This window comes from Odontesthes bonariensis, chromosome 4 (genome assembly GCF_027942865.1).
Source record: "Odontesthes bonariensis isolate fOdoBon6 chromosome 4, fOdoBon6.hap1, whole genome shotgun sequence".
NCBI lineage: Eukaryota > Metazoa > Chordata > Actinopteri > Atheriniformes > Atherinopsidae > Odontesthes > Odontesthes bonariensis.
In genome coordinates, this window is record NC_134509.1 from 7112582 (window position 1) to 7130442 (window position 17861).

General features: G+C 40.2%; 1 protein-coding gene across 3 annotated transcripts in view; it reads right to left on the reverse strand.

The window, feature by feature from the left end:
- Window positions 1-17861, reverse strand: part of LOC142378334 (microtubule-associated serine/threonine-protein kinase 1-like) — a 94146-nt gene that overhangs the window by 56189 nt on the left and 20096 nt on the right. Inside the window, exon 1 of one of the 3 annotated variants that reach the window (XM_075462700.1) lies at window positions 15508-15940. The exons of the other annotated variants lie outside the window; for them this stretch is intronic. Coding sequence (XP_075318815.1) covers window positions 15508-15527 — 20 coding nt within the window. The 5' untranslated portion in view covers window positions 15528-15940. Of the gene's footprint in view, window positions 1-15507; window positions 15941-17861 lie in introns of those variants that run through there. 3 annotated transcript variants of the gene reach the window in all.

Here is a 17861-nt window from a genome sequence, read left to right on the forward strand (position 1 = left end):
CAAACATAAATGATTCGGACATGAGCATGGCAGGGACTGAGGGCAAATTCAAGCAAAAGCACTAAGACCTTGTAGGGCCCAGGGGTTTTTTCAAGATGTTAAAAAATTATTTCTGCCCTGATTCTTTTGCAATTTCTACTGAGGTTTAAAGTACAGTGTATGTTTGGCAAATTGAATCTATTGCATTTCCTACTGGAGTGTTGTGGCTGTAGCGCAGGTAACGCAACAGCCTACACAGAAGTGTCAAAACGGGAAGTTGTATTAATTCAAATCTCTTTGTGTTTCCCATTTTTTATGGGCTTTCGTGTGTTTTTATTTCTTTCTAATCCATTTGGCACTCTTCTCTTCTGTAAAAAGAAACCCCCAACCTCTTCCTGAATCTGTTGATACAGTCGATTGCACAAATAGTCAGCAGTCATTAAATCACCTGTCTTTTTGACACTAAGTAGGTGTAACCCAAATGCAGCCACATGTGGGATGACATCACCTGCATTCCCTCTGCAGATACAATGAGCTGTTTTCTGTCTAGCTAAAGCCCAATATAACTTTGTTGACCAAGACCAAGTAAGGTGAGGTCTATTGAAAGATGTGTTCACAATGTCCACAAGGAATTATGCAGGGGTAAGAAGTTTGTGTTAGTATGCAATATGCTATCCTCTTTGCATCGTAAATCAAAAGCTGTCTCCGTTTTGGTGATACAAACATAGTTTACAGCCAAACAAGCCTGCACTATATGTATTTACCCAAATGCTTTCAGATCAAATTGGGTCAATTAAAAATTAGCTCCTTCTATCCAGAATCAACTGACCAAGAAGAGGAAAGGTGAGGAGCAATGAGAGCGAAGAACACATTACGGAAGGAATGTGCAATGTTGCCATAGCAACACATTTAGAGTCAGACTCATTCAAAGCAGACAGCGATATTTCCAACTGCTTTCACCAGAGCACATTGTGAGAAAGAGACAACTTGCGTTGAACATATAAATGAATGAAGGTGAGCTCAGGCCAGCAAAGTCAAAAACTATGACGTCACCTTGCAGTTTTATAATCCATCATAATCCATTGTGTAATCTATCATGCAAGCTCAATCTGTGTGTGACAGCAGAGTACTGGTGAGGAGGGTGGTGCTGTCATTCAGAGAATGATTCACTGTGGTCAGTGGTGCAAGACGCATTGTGTGTGGGCGTCTATTGATATGCATTTGTGTCTGTGTGGGATAGTGTCAGCTGTGCATGGCTGAGTCTGTCAAGAGGTGTAAAGTGAGTAAATGTTTTCCTATTTGTTTTGCAGGATTTAGAAGGTTCTTGCATCCAGGTTGCCTCAAGAAACATTTCCAGAATTCTCAATTCAATTCTGTGATGGGACAAAGGGGAAAAAGAGAGGGAGCAGGCAGGAATATGAGGATAGAGGTTTTGTAAGTATGTACCTCGGCAAGCAGTTAATAGGTTACACAATTTTTTTAAACAATGCACGTTCAATCTTGACTGTTCAATAAAAAACGGATCCTTTTTCTTTTGCTTTCAGTGATAATGTTTAGGTAGCGCAACAGAAATAAAGAAGAATCTGCTGTCAACAGTATCATTCATCTGTTTGTTGATATATGTGCAAACAATGTAATGTGCACAAGGTTCGAAAAGTCAACAAGCTAATTGAGTAATAAATGGGGAGAAAAGGAACATATGAAATTACATTATCATAAAAACTAAGATGTATGTGCGTTGGAGTGTGACTGGAGTGTGATTTAGATTCAAATGTGTAGAAGCCAAGATACGTAATTATCACCAAACCTGCAAACAGATCAAGTTAGAGGCAATGTGGTGAATACACCAATCTGCCACAACATTTACCCACTGACAGGTTAAGTGAATAATAGGAATCATCATTTAATAATGTAACTTGGCTCCAGACATTGAAGTGAATGTTTCTTTGATATATTTCAAGTCACCCCAACAGCAACGGCACCTGAGCCAGCAGTGGCCTCCATCTACTGCACGATGCCCCCAGTCAGTACATAATAACTGCTCAGGAACACCTTCAGGACAACATACAGTATATGTACATGTCTATATATGAAAAAAAAAAATCCACATTTGCCCTTCTTGTGGGCTGTACTCCCTCTTTCGAGCTCAGGTCCTCCAAGGCCTGGGAGATTGTGGGGTCTATGCAGTATCTTAGCTGTTCATAGAACTGTGCACTTCTCTGTAGAGATCTCTGATGTGGTACCCAAGATCTGCTGGGGGCATTCTCCCAGTTTTGGGGTCATGGCCCAGAGTGTCCAGATTACCACTGGTACATCCGCTGCCTTCATTTCCCACATCTTTTCAACTTCCTCCTTCTTCCACTGATATTTTTCCTAGCTTCTCGTATTCCTTCTTCTTGATGTTGCTGTCACGTGGAATTGCTACATCTATCACTACTGCTTTCTTTCTTCTATATTTAGTTGACCACCACAATGTCCGGTTGTTTAGGCATCACCTGTTTATCAATCTGGATCTGGAAGTCCCAGTAGATCTTAACTGTCATTCTCCACGACCTCTGGAGGTATCTCCCATTTTGACTTTGGGTCATCCAACCCATACTCAGCACAAATGTTCCTGGACACTATTCCTGCTTACATCCCGCTACTGGCTGTGGGGACTCTCATAGGCGTCTTTGAACAACCTGCCCCTGGGGTCTTCTCTGGTGTGGTAGACCCTGGCTGCGATTACTCTTGTGCTCAGTGGATGTTCTTGGGCTGACCAGCGTTTTCTAGCCATAAAAAGGACTTATTGACATCAACCAATTCTTCAACCTGTCTATGGTACATACTGTGCAGAGGCTTATCCTTCCGTGATGGTTCCACCTCTTCCTCCTTGCCTCCCCTGGGTTTCAGCTGCCTGAGACACTCAATTAGCTTCTTGTTCTTCACTGTGGGCCATATTCTTGAAGTTTTCCTGGATAATTGTTGTTTCATCCTGGATAGTGGCTCTTAGGGGCTCCACTCATCCTGGATAGTGCCAGCCTCCCTCTTTCTACTTATTACAATCTCAGGGTGTCAGACTTGGGATGACACGCTCCATGCATTGTGAGGATATTTCTTGAACAGCAGTAGGGACAGAGCTTCTCTTTGGTAGATACCACAATTGATGTTAACTTGCACAGTTGGCTTGGAATTGAGCTCCAGGGTTGTCTTCCACAGTCCTGTTGAGTTCTCGATGAAGGCTCTTAGTGTCCTGTTGATGTAGTAGAAATTCAAGCATTCCAGTATCCATGTGTACAACATTGAATCATAGGCTTTCTTGTTGTCAATCCAGGCTATGCACAGATTTCTGTCTGATCCTGTAGTCTCGAGTGACTGTTCTGTCAATTAGTTGCTGGTGTTTAGCTCCTTGGATGTTACTCCCAATTCCTCTCTGGGACCCGCTCATGTATGTCATGAGTCATATGCCTACTCATCTTATTCGCTATGATGCCTGACAGTTTCCATATTGTACAATGATTAGAATTTCCATTTTGGATTGATAAAGCACTTTTTTCATTTAATTTTTCACTTACTTCGATTTCAGTCCTTGTACCTGACTATTGGGAGAGGAATGTTTTTGTTTGTTGTTTTTCTTTGCTTTCTCAAAGACGATTAACATGTTAGAAATCATTCAATCAAAAAAAAGTCACATAACTCTTGGGATAAACCAATGTTGTGTTTACATATAACAGACAACTTAACAATGAAGCAATTCTAACTTAACTTTAGATAACACAGTTTGACACTGAGCAAGTAGAGGAACTGAAACTAAATGAACAGAATCTAAAAGTGATATCCTTGTAGGAAATAGAAAAAAATCCTGTAAAGACCTGACACTGGACCTGAGAGCGGCATTTGACCCTTCAGTTTATCAATCTACTGTTTAATGACACCTCATCAGAAATGGTCTCCATGGAAGGATGGCTGTGAAGAAATCCTTCTTAAGACAGGAAAACGAGGAGAAATGGCTGAGATATGCAAAATAATACAAGAACTGGACTGATAATACAAGAACAGGACTGGACTGAAAATAAGTGGCAATGGGTTTTATGGACTGATGAAGCCTCCCCAGAGCCCGGACCTCAACATCAATGAAGCAGTGTGAGATCATCTTTACAGAGAACGGAACAAAGGGCAGCCAACATCCAAAGAAGAGGTTTGAATGCCCTTCAAGAAGCCTGGAGAACTATTCCTGAAAATTACCAAAATAAAATTACAATCTTCATATACTTCAATCAATTGCTCCATCAATATATAAAAAAAGAAATATATATATATACACACACACACACATATAAATATATAAGTCATTAAATCATGACACAGCCATGTTAAACCAAGTTGACCAAGTTGTTAAACTGACACACAGATGTGACCCCAGCCTGTGTCCCACTTCTTCACAAATGACGCAAAGCTCTCTGGTCAACATGATGCAGGAAGGTCGGAGGTTTGATCTGTGGCAATGACTCATGCAGAAGCTCTGACGAGCAATTATCCTCCTGTAGGCCTTTGGATGGCATCAGGCCATCAATCTATCACATGTTTATGCTTGTGAAGTTACACACTCTCATTGAGAAACACAACGGTGGTTCCTTGCACTGCCCAAAAACTTTCCCGAACTGCTTTAAGTCATCACCAAAACAAACTTGACACAAAAAGTAACGCACAAATCAAACACATCCAGGTACAGCCGATTAAGAAGGTAGCCGATTCTGAATGAGCAACCAAAACTGTCAGCCAAACAAGACAAAAGGTTCAACCATCAATTGTATGTGTTATCCCTACACCCTGTTTGGGTATATGTTTTTTGTATATGTGTGTGTGTGTGTGTGTGTGTGTGTGTGTGTGTGTGTGTGTATGCTGCTTGACCATGACTGATTATCCATTTGCATGCATATGTCAGTCTTTGACAGGTCTGAGTAAGTACTTGGTGTGTGCGTGTGTGAGTGTGTGTGTTGTCTGTCAGTCTGCGGTGTCATCTTCTGCTCTGAGTGCTGACTCACAGGGCAAACAGGACACACTGGGTTACATGAGGACCTCTTAAAGGTGAGTGCATGTTTATAACTGTGTGAAATACGAAAGCTCCTCCTTTAAAAAGCTTCCCTGACCAACAATTACACCACATACAATACTCTTTACTGCCATGGTGCCAAACATCCACTGGGATCAGGACAGATCCCAAACTTGGGAGGGCATCCAAATGAAGCCATGTGGGCAGATTTATCAGGCATGAAGCATTTAGAAAGAGATTGAGAGGATGACTGAGTGAGGCTGACAGGCTGCAGATGAAAGAAAACAGACAACGAATAAAAAGAAAAGACAGATGAAGAGATAAATTAAGATGGAAATTAGAATAGGTGGAAAAGATGTTTGAAAGTAGCGTATTAGTCACATATGCCTCCTGTTGCTATGCCAAGTAGTAGAGAGAGGCATAAATAGAAGCTTTTGGTGTTATTCTCCACTAAAGTGAGGGCAAACAAAGATGACAAAGTAACACCCACTGCTTCACTGTTGTACAAACAAGAAAAAAACCTTATTTAAAAATGTAGAAACGACAGACAGAAAAAGGGAGGTCACACCAAAAGATGTCTCAGTCACACACTCATTTTTGTATGTTTCTAAAATGTTTTTTACACATGATTGCGGCTTTGACTCAGAGACGATACTCCGTTTACGACAGGCAATTGTCAGTTCATCAACTGGAAAAAGGTATGTTTTGTTGTGGTGACTCCTTGTTGTATGAGACTAAGAAAACTGCCTGGCCGACACTGATCTAAATTAGTGACTCGTTAACTGAACGACAGGCACATTTGCTTACATTCAGAGCGACTTCGTGGCTGGACTTGTGACTAACTATTTGATTTTGGAGTGGAGTGACTAAGTGCTTGACTGATGAATTACAAATTGTTAGTGAGGTCTGTCGAGGCCTGGAGCTGTTGTAAATCCACTTAAAGCGGAGGCCGGTTACCACAACGAACCACACATCTGAGCTGCCAGGTTCTGACGATCTTGTAGTTTTGTATTGTTTGCATGTGACACACTTTAAAAAAAAATAGTAAATTTTTTTGGGAGATTTACTTATTTCTTTCCAGCTGAGAATTAATTAGGAGGATCTTTATTGAAGCTCTTACTGTTTGACGAGTACATGGCAAGAACCAGAGATTTTGGTCTGTACTGAAATGACTGAATTGAATTTGCCTTGATTAGCATACAGAACAGGGACTGGTGGGGAACTGATTTAAAGAAGGGAATTTACAGAGTGCCATTATTTGTTGACAATGAACACGGAGAGGTCATCTGCTCAGCGACCTCTCCATCATACAACAGTGTCAGATTATGTTGGTTTACACAGTTTTTAGCATAGGTTTTAGTGTACTTTAGTCAAGACCGCCCCCCCCCCCCCCCCCCCTCGATGTGTTCGCCCAGTTGTAGCTTTTAAAGTCCTGGGTATGTAGAACTGAACAAATATGTAGAGCTTATTTTACCAGCTGAGCACTATTAACACCACCAGACCAAAACTGAGAAGGGCTCTTATTAAGTTCCCCTTGTCTTGTTCGGACCCCTTATTTTGAACCAATATTAGCAATTCTAGCAAAGATTAATTAGTTTGCAAACTATCAAAGTTGATTCCCAGGTTTTCAAGAGCCAGATGTGACTACATCAGTGGGTATGCCATACTCTATGGGACCTGCAATCCCCCTTGATGACGCATCCTTGGTTAGATTCTTTCCTCTTAATAGTGTTGAATTGGGTTAATTCTCTGAACAGCACCAATGATCTAAGAATGTTAATGGAACAGGTTAAAGAATGAGAGCTAATCTATCAAAACATTATATATAATTTTGAACTAGGTAAAGCCCATCCTTAGAAGGTCTTAGAATTAAAAAAAAAGAGAACATCAGATGGAAAACAGAAAAATAACATGTTACACTTTGTCTTTATTTGTTTAACAAAAACTGTGCCAAAATGTGGAAAATACTCGCTAAAATAATATACCCCAGAATGTAGAATGTGGTTGTGGAAGAATTCTATTCTTTAAAAAGTCGCTTCATCTCATTGAGGTTTGTGGAAACTCATTTGTGCACACCTCTCATAAGGTCCTGCCACAGCATTTCAATCAGGTTAAGGTCTGAACTTTGACTGGACCACTACAACACTTTGATTTTTTTTTCTTTCTCAGACATTTTGTTGTAGATTTGCTGCTGTGTTGGGGTCACTGTCCTGTTGAATGACCTGATTTCAGCAAAGCTTTAACGGATGGCCTCACATTTGAATTTAGAATGCTTTGGTATACAGAGGAGTTCAGGGTTGACTCTATGGCAACCATTCCAAACAAGCCACACTTATTCAGTCTTTTTCTAATTGTACTATCATAAACTTTAACATTTAACATGCTAACGGAGAGGCTGCACGATAGTGTGGTGGTTAGCGCAGCAAATTCTTCCTGGTTTGAATCCCTGCTGGGGCTTTTCTCTGTGGAGTTTGCATGTTCTCCCTGAGAACGCCATCTAAAAACATGGATGTTAGGTTAACTAGTGACTCTAAATTGTCCCTCGGAGTCAGTGTGCCTGGTTGTTTGTCTCCGTACTCCGCCTCTCGTCCAGTTGCAGCTGGGATTGGCTCCAGCCCCCTGCAACCCTGAATTAGATTAAGCAGGTATAGAAAATGGATGGATGGATGCTAACTGAGGCCTGTAGAGTCTGCACAGTCTGACACAGGAGTGAACTGAATGGTTTTCCACTTGTGAATAATTTCTAGATTGATGGGCAGCAACAATTGCCTCTCTAGGATCATTGCTAATGGCACTGTGTTATCACACATCTGAATGCTCCGGACCAGCAAACTGCCCAAACCTCTGCTTTTGTAGTGGCTTTCACACCTGCTGATGATCACTTAAGCAAGTGTATTTAATTAGCAGCACCTGGCTGCTACTGACCCTAATAATTCCTGTGGAATCAGTAATGGTTGTCCTTAGTTTTTCACATACTGCTTCTGCATTTTGGCTTAGTTTTTGTTAAATGAATAATGTCAGTGTGTAATATGTCATGTGTTGTAGTTAGCATTTATCTAATCTTTACACCTAGAAAGGACCAGAAGATTTTATGATCATGTACTGATACATAAAACCTGAGATTTGAAAGAGGGTGTGCTATCTTCTTGAAATTACTGTATGTGAAAATGTGGTACTAAATGTGGTGTCCAATTTTGGTCATAAATAGAACCAAACAGGGCACAACAAACATTCAGACATCTTCTTTAATCAGCTCATTCCTGTCTGGTTGAAAGTGTTGTCAGATGTCCTCTGAAGGTGTGAAAGTGTATCCTCAGGCAGTAAGTGATGCAGCAGGAAGTGGATGCAGCCGAATCCTAATCTGAATCTTTCTGCATGTATTTATCAGTCTCTCATTTGCTGGTTTCCTGCTTGTCTTCCTCAGTCTCTCCACCTTGTGTTTGTCTGTCAATAGCTGTGTCAGGTCTCTGCAGCAACTGTACGTGGAGACCTGAGAAGTGCTCTGAATCACTGCAATAATGACGTTTCACTTTGTTCCCCACCATGACCTCATTTGCAGTAAGTGATCCGTAGCTATCTCCTCACAAAGAATAAAAAACGCTTCCTTCAGTAAGCAGGCATCATTGGCATAAGAAGAGAGTCTTTCAGTATGTCTAAAAGACACCTAAAATGATCTGACTGTGGATATAACAGTTGTATTCATAAAACATCAAGGGCACAGTTTATTTATAAGAATGAAAAAAACAGCAGGAGGCTGAACACAATATGTTTGCATGTAGCAAATATTTTGATTTGAGTTTTATGGTAATTTGACATCATGGAGAGACCCCTTGACACAAGGTCAGAATCTACTAATTGAATTTTTGATGACATAATAAGACTAGCAAGCATACACTTGCATTGTTTTGATATAATTTTAAACCAGTAGTAAAGTAGTAAGTAGACTGTAACTGAAATATTATTTTGTGCTTATAGTAAAATTTCATAAACCCACCAATAACTGACCAGCTGATTGGTTGGTCTATGAAAAGTAGAGCCCAAAAAGTACTTTAATGATCATAAACACCCTTTTTAAAGGTGTTACATTTAACAAAAAAAAACATTGTTGCAACCCTTATCAGCCAATCAAAGCATTTCTTGAGCTATCAAGTGGAAACAATACCGGTTATTACATACATGTAACCAAGAATCTTGGTAAAAGTTAGAAAGAGAAACTTGAAGGTTGTATTATTCACAAACTACATAGGTAGTATCTCACGGGAACATTTGTTTGAAAAGTTATTGATTATTTTTGAGACATAAATGCAATAAATACAGAAGTGAAAGCAGGTTTTCTGAGCAGTGCTCCTAAAAAGACTTTTCTTTTGCAACGTGTCACCACATGGAGTATGTTCTTTAGTGTTTGGTACATTGTAGGTAGTGGTATTTGAAGCTGTGATTCTTTTTTTTTTTTTTGTTATTCTCATCATGGTGAATACTGTGTTTGTGCAAATTGCACATTAGATTAGATTAGATTAGATTAGATTAAACTTTGTTGTCATTGCACATGTCAGAGTTACAGGCAGCATAATGCAGATCACGCATCTGACCAGAACTGCATAAGCACTGATTGTAGTATAATAAAATAGAAGTTCACTCCATGCAGCTGCTTTCATGCTTCCATGGGCAGCTGCATGCCAGGACCTGATTAATACTCCAGGAGTAAATGACTACCTCTAACTATACAGTGCTATAAATGCAACGTTAGCAAGCGTTAGCAAACAACATTAGCTATTTTCTCTCTGATGGTCGATATTTCACCAAATCCTTTTCTTTTTCTGGTCTCTCTGATACCTCTCAGGCTCATTATTACGATCATGTGATCTGTGATGTGCATTTACGTTTCAATCTCAGCAGTTTCAAAATTCCTGTGTGCCCATTCTGTATTACTCAACCTAGCATGGCTACGACCTAACATAGCTATCCTCCTCCATTTTAAACCACTGTAGAGGTGAACAAAACTCTTAACACTAAAACAACTCTAAAAGTTGTTATAGTGCACATATAGACATTTTTTTTTTTTTAATTCTAGTTCTTCCTACATGTTCGCATACTTTAAGCGCCAAGGTTGCAAACATGCATGTTGTACTTCAGGGACAACAATGTAAAAATCAACGTCAGCATACATATTTTCTTCACATTAGAAATACTGTAGTCATATGCATTCGTACATGAATCAAAATCCACTTTGAGCTACATTTTCCTTAGAGTTGTTAGTTGATCATTTAAGTAACAGTTGTAACTGAAAGCTTCATAACTTGTCATATTTACTGAACTGTTTCAGACTTGTTCCCTTCCTCCTTATCAACACCAATTAGATTCTGCATGTTAAAAACTAATATTCAACAAGGTCACATTAGCTCTATAACCTAGGACAACACCAGCTCTGTGAAGGTGTTTCTTATAAGCAAGTCCCTATATTGCCTTCATCTAGTATATTTAAGAATTTTAGCAGGTTTAGCAGACTGTTTAAGCAAGTTTAAGCAAAACATGTGGCCAGGTTGAAAAAAAACTGAGGGGTGTATATGACAAGTTATCATGTATATGAGATGCTATCATGTCATTGCAATAAACTGCCAACTGGACGTGTGTTTTGGTTCAAGCTAGCCTGAACAGCAGCCGGTTAACAGATGGTGCTGTCATCATACAAACGATAAGAGTAGAGCAGTGAGATGAGTTTACATGTTCAGTGATGAATACTTTCTGTACAATCCTTCACTCCCCAGCACTCATCATGAGACAAAAAAAGTGCCGCTGCTCGTTTGACACAATCTACCACATTGATCTGCATGCGCTGCTGCAAAAAGGCAGATGAGTTTGTTCCTGTTTTCAACCTCATGTATGAACATGCTGAGAAAAATACCAGAGAAAGCACTGTAATTCAGTGACATCTGATCCACTGAGTACATGCTTCATTTTAGCTTTGCATTGATGCTCTACAAGATAATGGTAGCACTTACTTACTGTGTGTCAGACTTTCAGAGCCATCATCATAATTTAGACTGTACCGAAGTTTCAAGTGCCCAAATGATCTGTTTCAGAGACCACAGTAATATGTGTAGATGTGTGCAAAATTAAACTGCTCCACATTATATGTTTGTTCCAGCTTCAGTGCTTCCATTTTTCCTCCAGTTGTTCTGTCACTGTCTTTCATGCTCTCAAAATCCAAAACAACAAAGGAACAGAGTTTTCCATCAAGTGGTGAAAACAAGCAGGACAGAGGCGAGACAGACTCGAGAGTCTATCTTCAAGGGTCTGGTTAACCCCAGTGGGTTAAAAGTAGGCTAAGACTCTACCTCGGGCTTTGCCTTCATCCCACTTCGCTCTTTTAATTCTGCAGCTCTGCTGCTGTCTCTGTCTACTGCTTCATGTTCCCTCTCTTACTCACTCTTTCACGGTCTTTCTTTAGCTCGGTCTGTTTGGAGTGGACACAAAGGATTATTCCTCTTAATTGCCATAGCCAGCCAAGAAAACAGATGCACAACACGGAGAAGCAAAGACAGAATGCAAGATAATTAAAAAGGCTGAACAAAAGACAAAGCAGGGATAAAGGACAGGACAATTATAACAGAGAATTAGGGATGGTGAACATTATTGATTGCAAATGCTCCTACAACACCCGAATTTCAGCATCAATATCTAAACAATACTTTTTATATTGTAAACATGTTCTCCTGCAAGGACTTTGACATATAAAATATCGTCTAAAATCTGTAAATGTGTTGATGGTCAAAAAATAAAACTGAATAAACCAGATAACAGGCATAAACTGACGTTTGATGCCAACATCCAGGATAGAACCTGTACACATCAAAAGAAAACAAATAATCCAAACATTTGCTGGATTATCAGATTGACTGTCTGTCCTCTCAGTTATATGGCTGTGGAGTTTGCTCTGCTGGTCTAACAAAACAAGCGTTTTAAAGACATTAACTGGGACTCTGGGATATTAAAAACTGAAGGCAGCAGGGTTGAAAACAACCCAATTTAGTTAGTTCTCAACAACTCCCCAAAGTGTCCATGGGACAAATCACATATTGGGTTAATCTAACACAGCAAGAAGGGTAGCTCATTTAACCTAGCACATCATTTTCTATTGAATCACTGCAGAAGAAATATAACCACACCAATAAAAAAAATAGCCCCCTCCCCCACTGCTACCGGCACCACCAAACAAGAATCTGTCAGATTAGGAATTACATCTTTCAGGAAAAACTACTGACTGCAGGGCAACTATTTAATCTCATATGTATAATAAAAATTGTGTTTCAGTTTGCTTTATTGTGTCATAAAAGTCATGCTAGTAGTTTTAGCCTACAACATGGCGATTTTTTAGGAGGTGAGATGGAAAAGCCGCCACAATAGAAAATGCCATCTTGCTGAGGTGATAAAAGAGATTTCAGGAAAAACTGATCAAATGTTACCTTGTTGAAACCGCCACATCTGCAAATCCAATGCTCAGAGAACACAATATTAAACCCTGTTATGAGAGAAGCTCATAGGTAAAAAGTACAAAGCAAAATTGTGCTCTGTTGCCTTAAATCCATATAAAGGATGCACTACACTTTGAGCAGTAGAGGAACCCAAGAAAGAAGACCACTGATTTGACAAAGCAGCGTTACTGTGTTCATTCTACAGTTGTGCTACATCCAGCTTTGCAACCACATGTCCACCAGTTATAGATCTATGAAGCCATGTGGAAGCAGGGGACAAAAATTTGTGGAACACTAAGGTGTAGGACGCATTTGTGTTAATGCAGTGATGGGCCATTTTCCTTTGTGCCTGCCATAGAAAAGGCAGAAACCATAGAGGACAAGGGCCAGTAAAAATAAAGCCAGCCGTTGGAAATAATAAAAAACATTTTCCAGTGTAAAATGGTCTGTGCAACCTACTGTTTGACATGTTTCTTTTTCTTTGTGGTAAGCTCTGCTGAGGTAATTTCCTTTCCAGCTCAAGCCAGATTCCAACCAGTGGACATTAAACCGCTGAGGGGTGACGTGCCATTTGTGTTTTGTAAGGCTCCACTCAAACCCATCTCTGCAACTTCTGTGCTGGTTGAATTACCATAAACCTACGCTATGCATTGGGGTTGTTGCTTTTTAAAATTAAGTTTAAACAAATCAGAAAAAACACACTTTCTTCGATTGTACTTAAGTGTTGCTGTCCCCATCTCCATCCTCATGGACACACACACACATGCCTGGTTTGTATTTACCGTGGAGACTTTCCATTAACACAATGTATTCCCAAGCCAATTACCATACTTAACCCTAACCATCACCATCACAGAACAGACTCCCTAAATCTAACCCTTTCCGTAAACCAAATCATAACCTAAATCTAACCCGATCCCAAGCCAAGTCGTAAGCCTCAAAAATCACTTTGTACCTGTGAAGATATGAAAAACAGCTGTCCCCATGAGTTTGTGTACCCTACTGGACAACAAAGCAAGGCTGCTCAATTTCTCCATTGATAAAATAACTTCACAACTCTACAACCTAAAAATTCATAAAAAAAAACATGTAGAATATAGCATATACTTTGTTGTCTACAGTAGTAGATCAACCCTCATCTTACTTTGAAGCTCCCAGCTCCCAGAAGTGACGTCGATGCAGCTTTAGCAGCAGAAAAGCTATTAGGCTTGTGTTGATAATAATAAACTCCTGGACTATTTTCAAACTTCCAAATGCATCGTTTTGTGAGTACAGACCATATTTGTACTACTGTAGAAGTTTGGTGTCATGGCATGTGATTTTAGTGTGGTAATTTTGGAGATACTGCCAGGATCCATTAACCCTTGTACGAAGCTATTCGGGATAACTCAGTAACTCAGCTGATGTTCAGCCAATATCGAAAAAACTGCGGGTGGGCTACTTGGCTGGATGTCACGGTTCAAATGACCCCAGGTTGAATCTACTCCGGAGTATCGCTTTAACAAGTTGAAACGCCCTCTGCTGGATCACAAGTCAAATTACTCCGAACGCGTTGATGCATCTGTCTATGCAGCCTATGGTCTGAAACAATTACAGCTAATGACAACTAATGACATTGAAAGTTTCACCGTGTGCAAACTTTGAAGAAACAGTGTCAGCCGAAAAGTGAGGAAGTAACAAAATGAAATGTACTGCTACAAATCAGCCTTAACACGGCAGGTGAATTAAAGAAAAATGAACCAATTCCCTAGAAATAACCCTGAAAAATGACCTAATCAGGCTAAGCCCTACATTTGGGTAATATCTGACATAAATGAACACTTAAGCAATGTTGAAAATAGTCCACAAACGATAAAATAAACAGAATTTCCACCGAAAATTTAATGCAGTTAGCTATAATGTCACACGGCACCACCCAAGACTGAGCAAACAATCATAAAGAGCATACCGGTTCATCCTCCCAAACAAACGTATCCTAAAACAAACATTGTTATGAGCACATGCATACACCCCTCCACGTGCACACAACAAGCATGGTGGCCAACACTTTGAGTGAAAGAGGATTCACTCTCATTTGTATATTCAGCGCATCCTGCTGTTCATTCTCTGCTCTGTGGGAACAATCATGAGGGGACACAAATCCCCCTGAGATTAGATGAGATGAGGACAGTGAAGAGAAGGAGGGAGCAAAGGCAGATTGTACATGAGGGAGAGAAGAGCAGAAGATAAGAGAGAGGGATGATGCTAGGGATACAAAATGCAGACAAAATATAGGGGAAGAAGCGAGGGGAAAGAAGTGATATGAGATGAAAAGGAGGGGGGACGAGTTGTGCCAGGCAGACAGCACACAAGCACTGCCCGCTGTTGGCTCTCTGCTATACAAGCACTCCCTGGATGCTGAAAATAATGCTTTCACTTCATAATGCTATCTCTGACACACAGACTACAAGCATACACATACCTTCCAGGGTTTGTGGGTTTGTGTGTGTGTGTGTGTGCGTGTGTGTGTGTGTGTGTGTGTGTGTGTGTGTGTGTGTGTGTGTGTGTGTGTGTGTGTGTGTGAAGAGAGAACAAATCATAATCCAAAGCCAGCTAAATCCTTCTGCACATGTGCATTACTATTATAAAGCTCAACACGGGTGAGATGTCTAACAAGTCTGTCGCTTTTGCACATTAGAAAACATACAGACACACAGACACACATATTTGTCTTCTGTAGCAGACAAATATTGTGCCTCAAGAACCCTAAAGGGTCTTTTAAGATGTAAAAAAGCACACTGTTTGTACAAAATTACGTTATTTGTACCCACATGCATGTAAAGAGACACACAAGCACACATGCCATATTGCTGAAGATAAATGGAGGCAGGGAGACAACAGTGAGACAGCATGATAACTGGCGAGGACAACGGAAACATCGCGGAAAAACACAACAACCTCCTCCGATGAATCAACACATACTAACAACAGCAGGGCACCACAGCGGTCACAAAGACTGTACGTTGACAGATTGTTGCCGTTTACCTTTTTGTGCGTCGAAACATGTTGCTTGTAGCAGAAGGATGTGTTGGCAGATGAACATGAGAGCAGCTGAGCCTTTGCACGTACACGCACACAAATAAGCACACATACACACACAGACAGGCAGTCAAGAAGCAGCAATTACGCTCCACGCTGGCATGTCAGCTCTCTCTGGCCACTTAAATATACACACACGCACACCGTCTCTGATGGCTCGCCGTGACTCTGCACACATGAGTGTGCCTTCAGGAGTGTGTGCATGAGAACGACAGAAAAGAAAGAAAGAAAAGATCGGAGATGTCAGATGTGTAACAGACGCGGAAAAAAATTTTAACCAAGAAAAGGAGAGATAGGGAGAAGAGAAAGAGGGAACAGGCTGCCGAGCATCCCTGTCAGAAGGAGAGAGGATCGGGTTGTGGGGCTGCTCTCAAGGGTATCGTGCCAAGCCAGGAAGTGTGCAGCGACAGAGCAAGGGGGGAGGGGTGAGGGGCAAAGAGAGAGAGAGGGAGAGGGAAAGGGAGGGTGAAAATGCAAGTACATGAGAGAGAGGAACCAATATATGTGAGAAAAAGCATGTGGGGCTGCAAGAAATACTCTGGAAGAGATGAGGGAGCAGTGACTAACATGAGTGACAAAAGAGAGAAAGTAAGACACAAGCCAATAAGCTCAATTATAGAGGCGCTGACATTAAAAACAGAAAATGGGATGTTGATATTTTACAATTTTCTAATCCACAAGAAATCCTAAGACAAAAACAACTTCTTGCATTTACTGCACTGTACAAAGTCATGAGCCGACGCTCGTTTCTTTATATACTGTCAGGAAAATTGGAATTAAGTGTAGCAATTAATCAAAACATGCAGACATAAAGTACATAAGGTAAAAACAACAAGATACTGAGCCCCACATCAGTCCCAAAATATGTGTCTCACTTATAAGTTGCTCTGGATAAAAGCGTCTGCTAAATTACTGTAATGTAAAAAAATAAAAATAACAAAAAAAAATGGTCAGGTACAAGGACATGGCTGAAAATGAGTTTAAATGTCCAAATGTCCAAAGAAAATACTATCAAGGACCTTCAGAAAGCCTGTAGAATTATATTTCTAAGCCAGTTATTTAGTATTTATACTTTTTTTTTAATATAGTACATACTGTCCCTTTATAGTTATATTGTTATATGTCTGCACTGAAAGGCCTGCACCTTACTTTTCGTTGTACTCGTTACAATGACAATAAAGAAAATCTGAATCTGAATCTTTATAAGATCTGAAGAAAGCCTAGCTGCTTAAACGAGACGTGGCTACGATACAAAGTACGATATATACTGTAGCTTTTTACTCGTCTTGTTGAGCCCTCAAGGTTGCAAGCCACATTCACATGTTCACACAGTAGTAATAAATCACAGACAGTTTGACGGTTTTCTTTTAGTTTAATGTTAATATAACAAATAAATCTTGATTACATATTTGGAATGTGGAAAATGGTTACACTTACTTTTTACTGATAAGTGCTTTTCTATTTTGACTGTTAGTTCATTTGTCTGGTTTAGATGAGAGAAATATGTGTTAAAAACCACAAAAGAATGCTTTTATTGCTTAAACCTAATAAAAAAAAGACAAGCCAGGACTCAAATTGCATTCTGTGTTGTAAATATAATGCCGGGGTCATTACATAAAGGCCTATTGAACCAAAGAATATAAATAAATGTTTTCTTTTTGTCTGTCCCATATTCACTGTTTTACTGCTACATATGCAAAAGCAGCAAATGTGTATTCATCTGTGGCTGCAAAATAGGTGCAAACAGATGCCAAAACTATTAGTTTTTTTCTTTGTTATCTTATTGTAAAATACAACAATGCAGTTTACTCTTAATCGGTTTTCAAAGGTAGCTTCAGAGGTAACTGATGTGTTTGGGAGCCCCAAAATCAGTAGGGAAAGTATAAGAGTAGCGGCAGATGGACAAAGCTTTGATTTGAGGTTTTCTTAGGATTTATAGAACTGTGTCAGCCCTATTGTTTAACATGCTCATGGAGACTCACAGAAACAGCTCTATCTTTGCTAGACTGGATGAACTCTGGCGTCAGCCATTTGTTCTAGATATAACAGGAGCTGCTCCGCATTGCCCAGCCAAAAGAGATGCCACTTTACTGGGAGCTGCATGCGTATGTGTATTCCCTCATCCTTCCCTTTGAAACGTACCCACCAAATGTTAAAGCTGACGCGGGGCGACAGTTGCACAGTAGTGCTGAGGGGAGTAATTCAATAATGGATGCCGTCTCTAATGCGGGAGTCTGGATGGATAAAATATACATGGGAGAGGAGGCGAGCTGAGGGGGGAGGAGGGAGGAAGGAGTGGT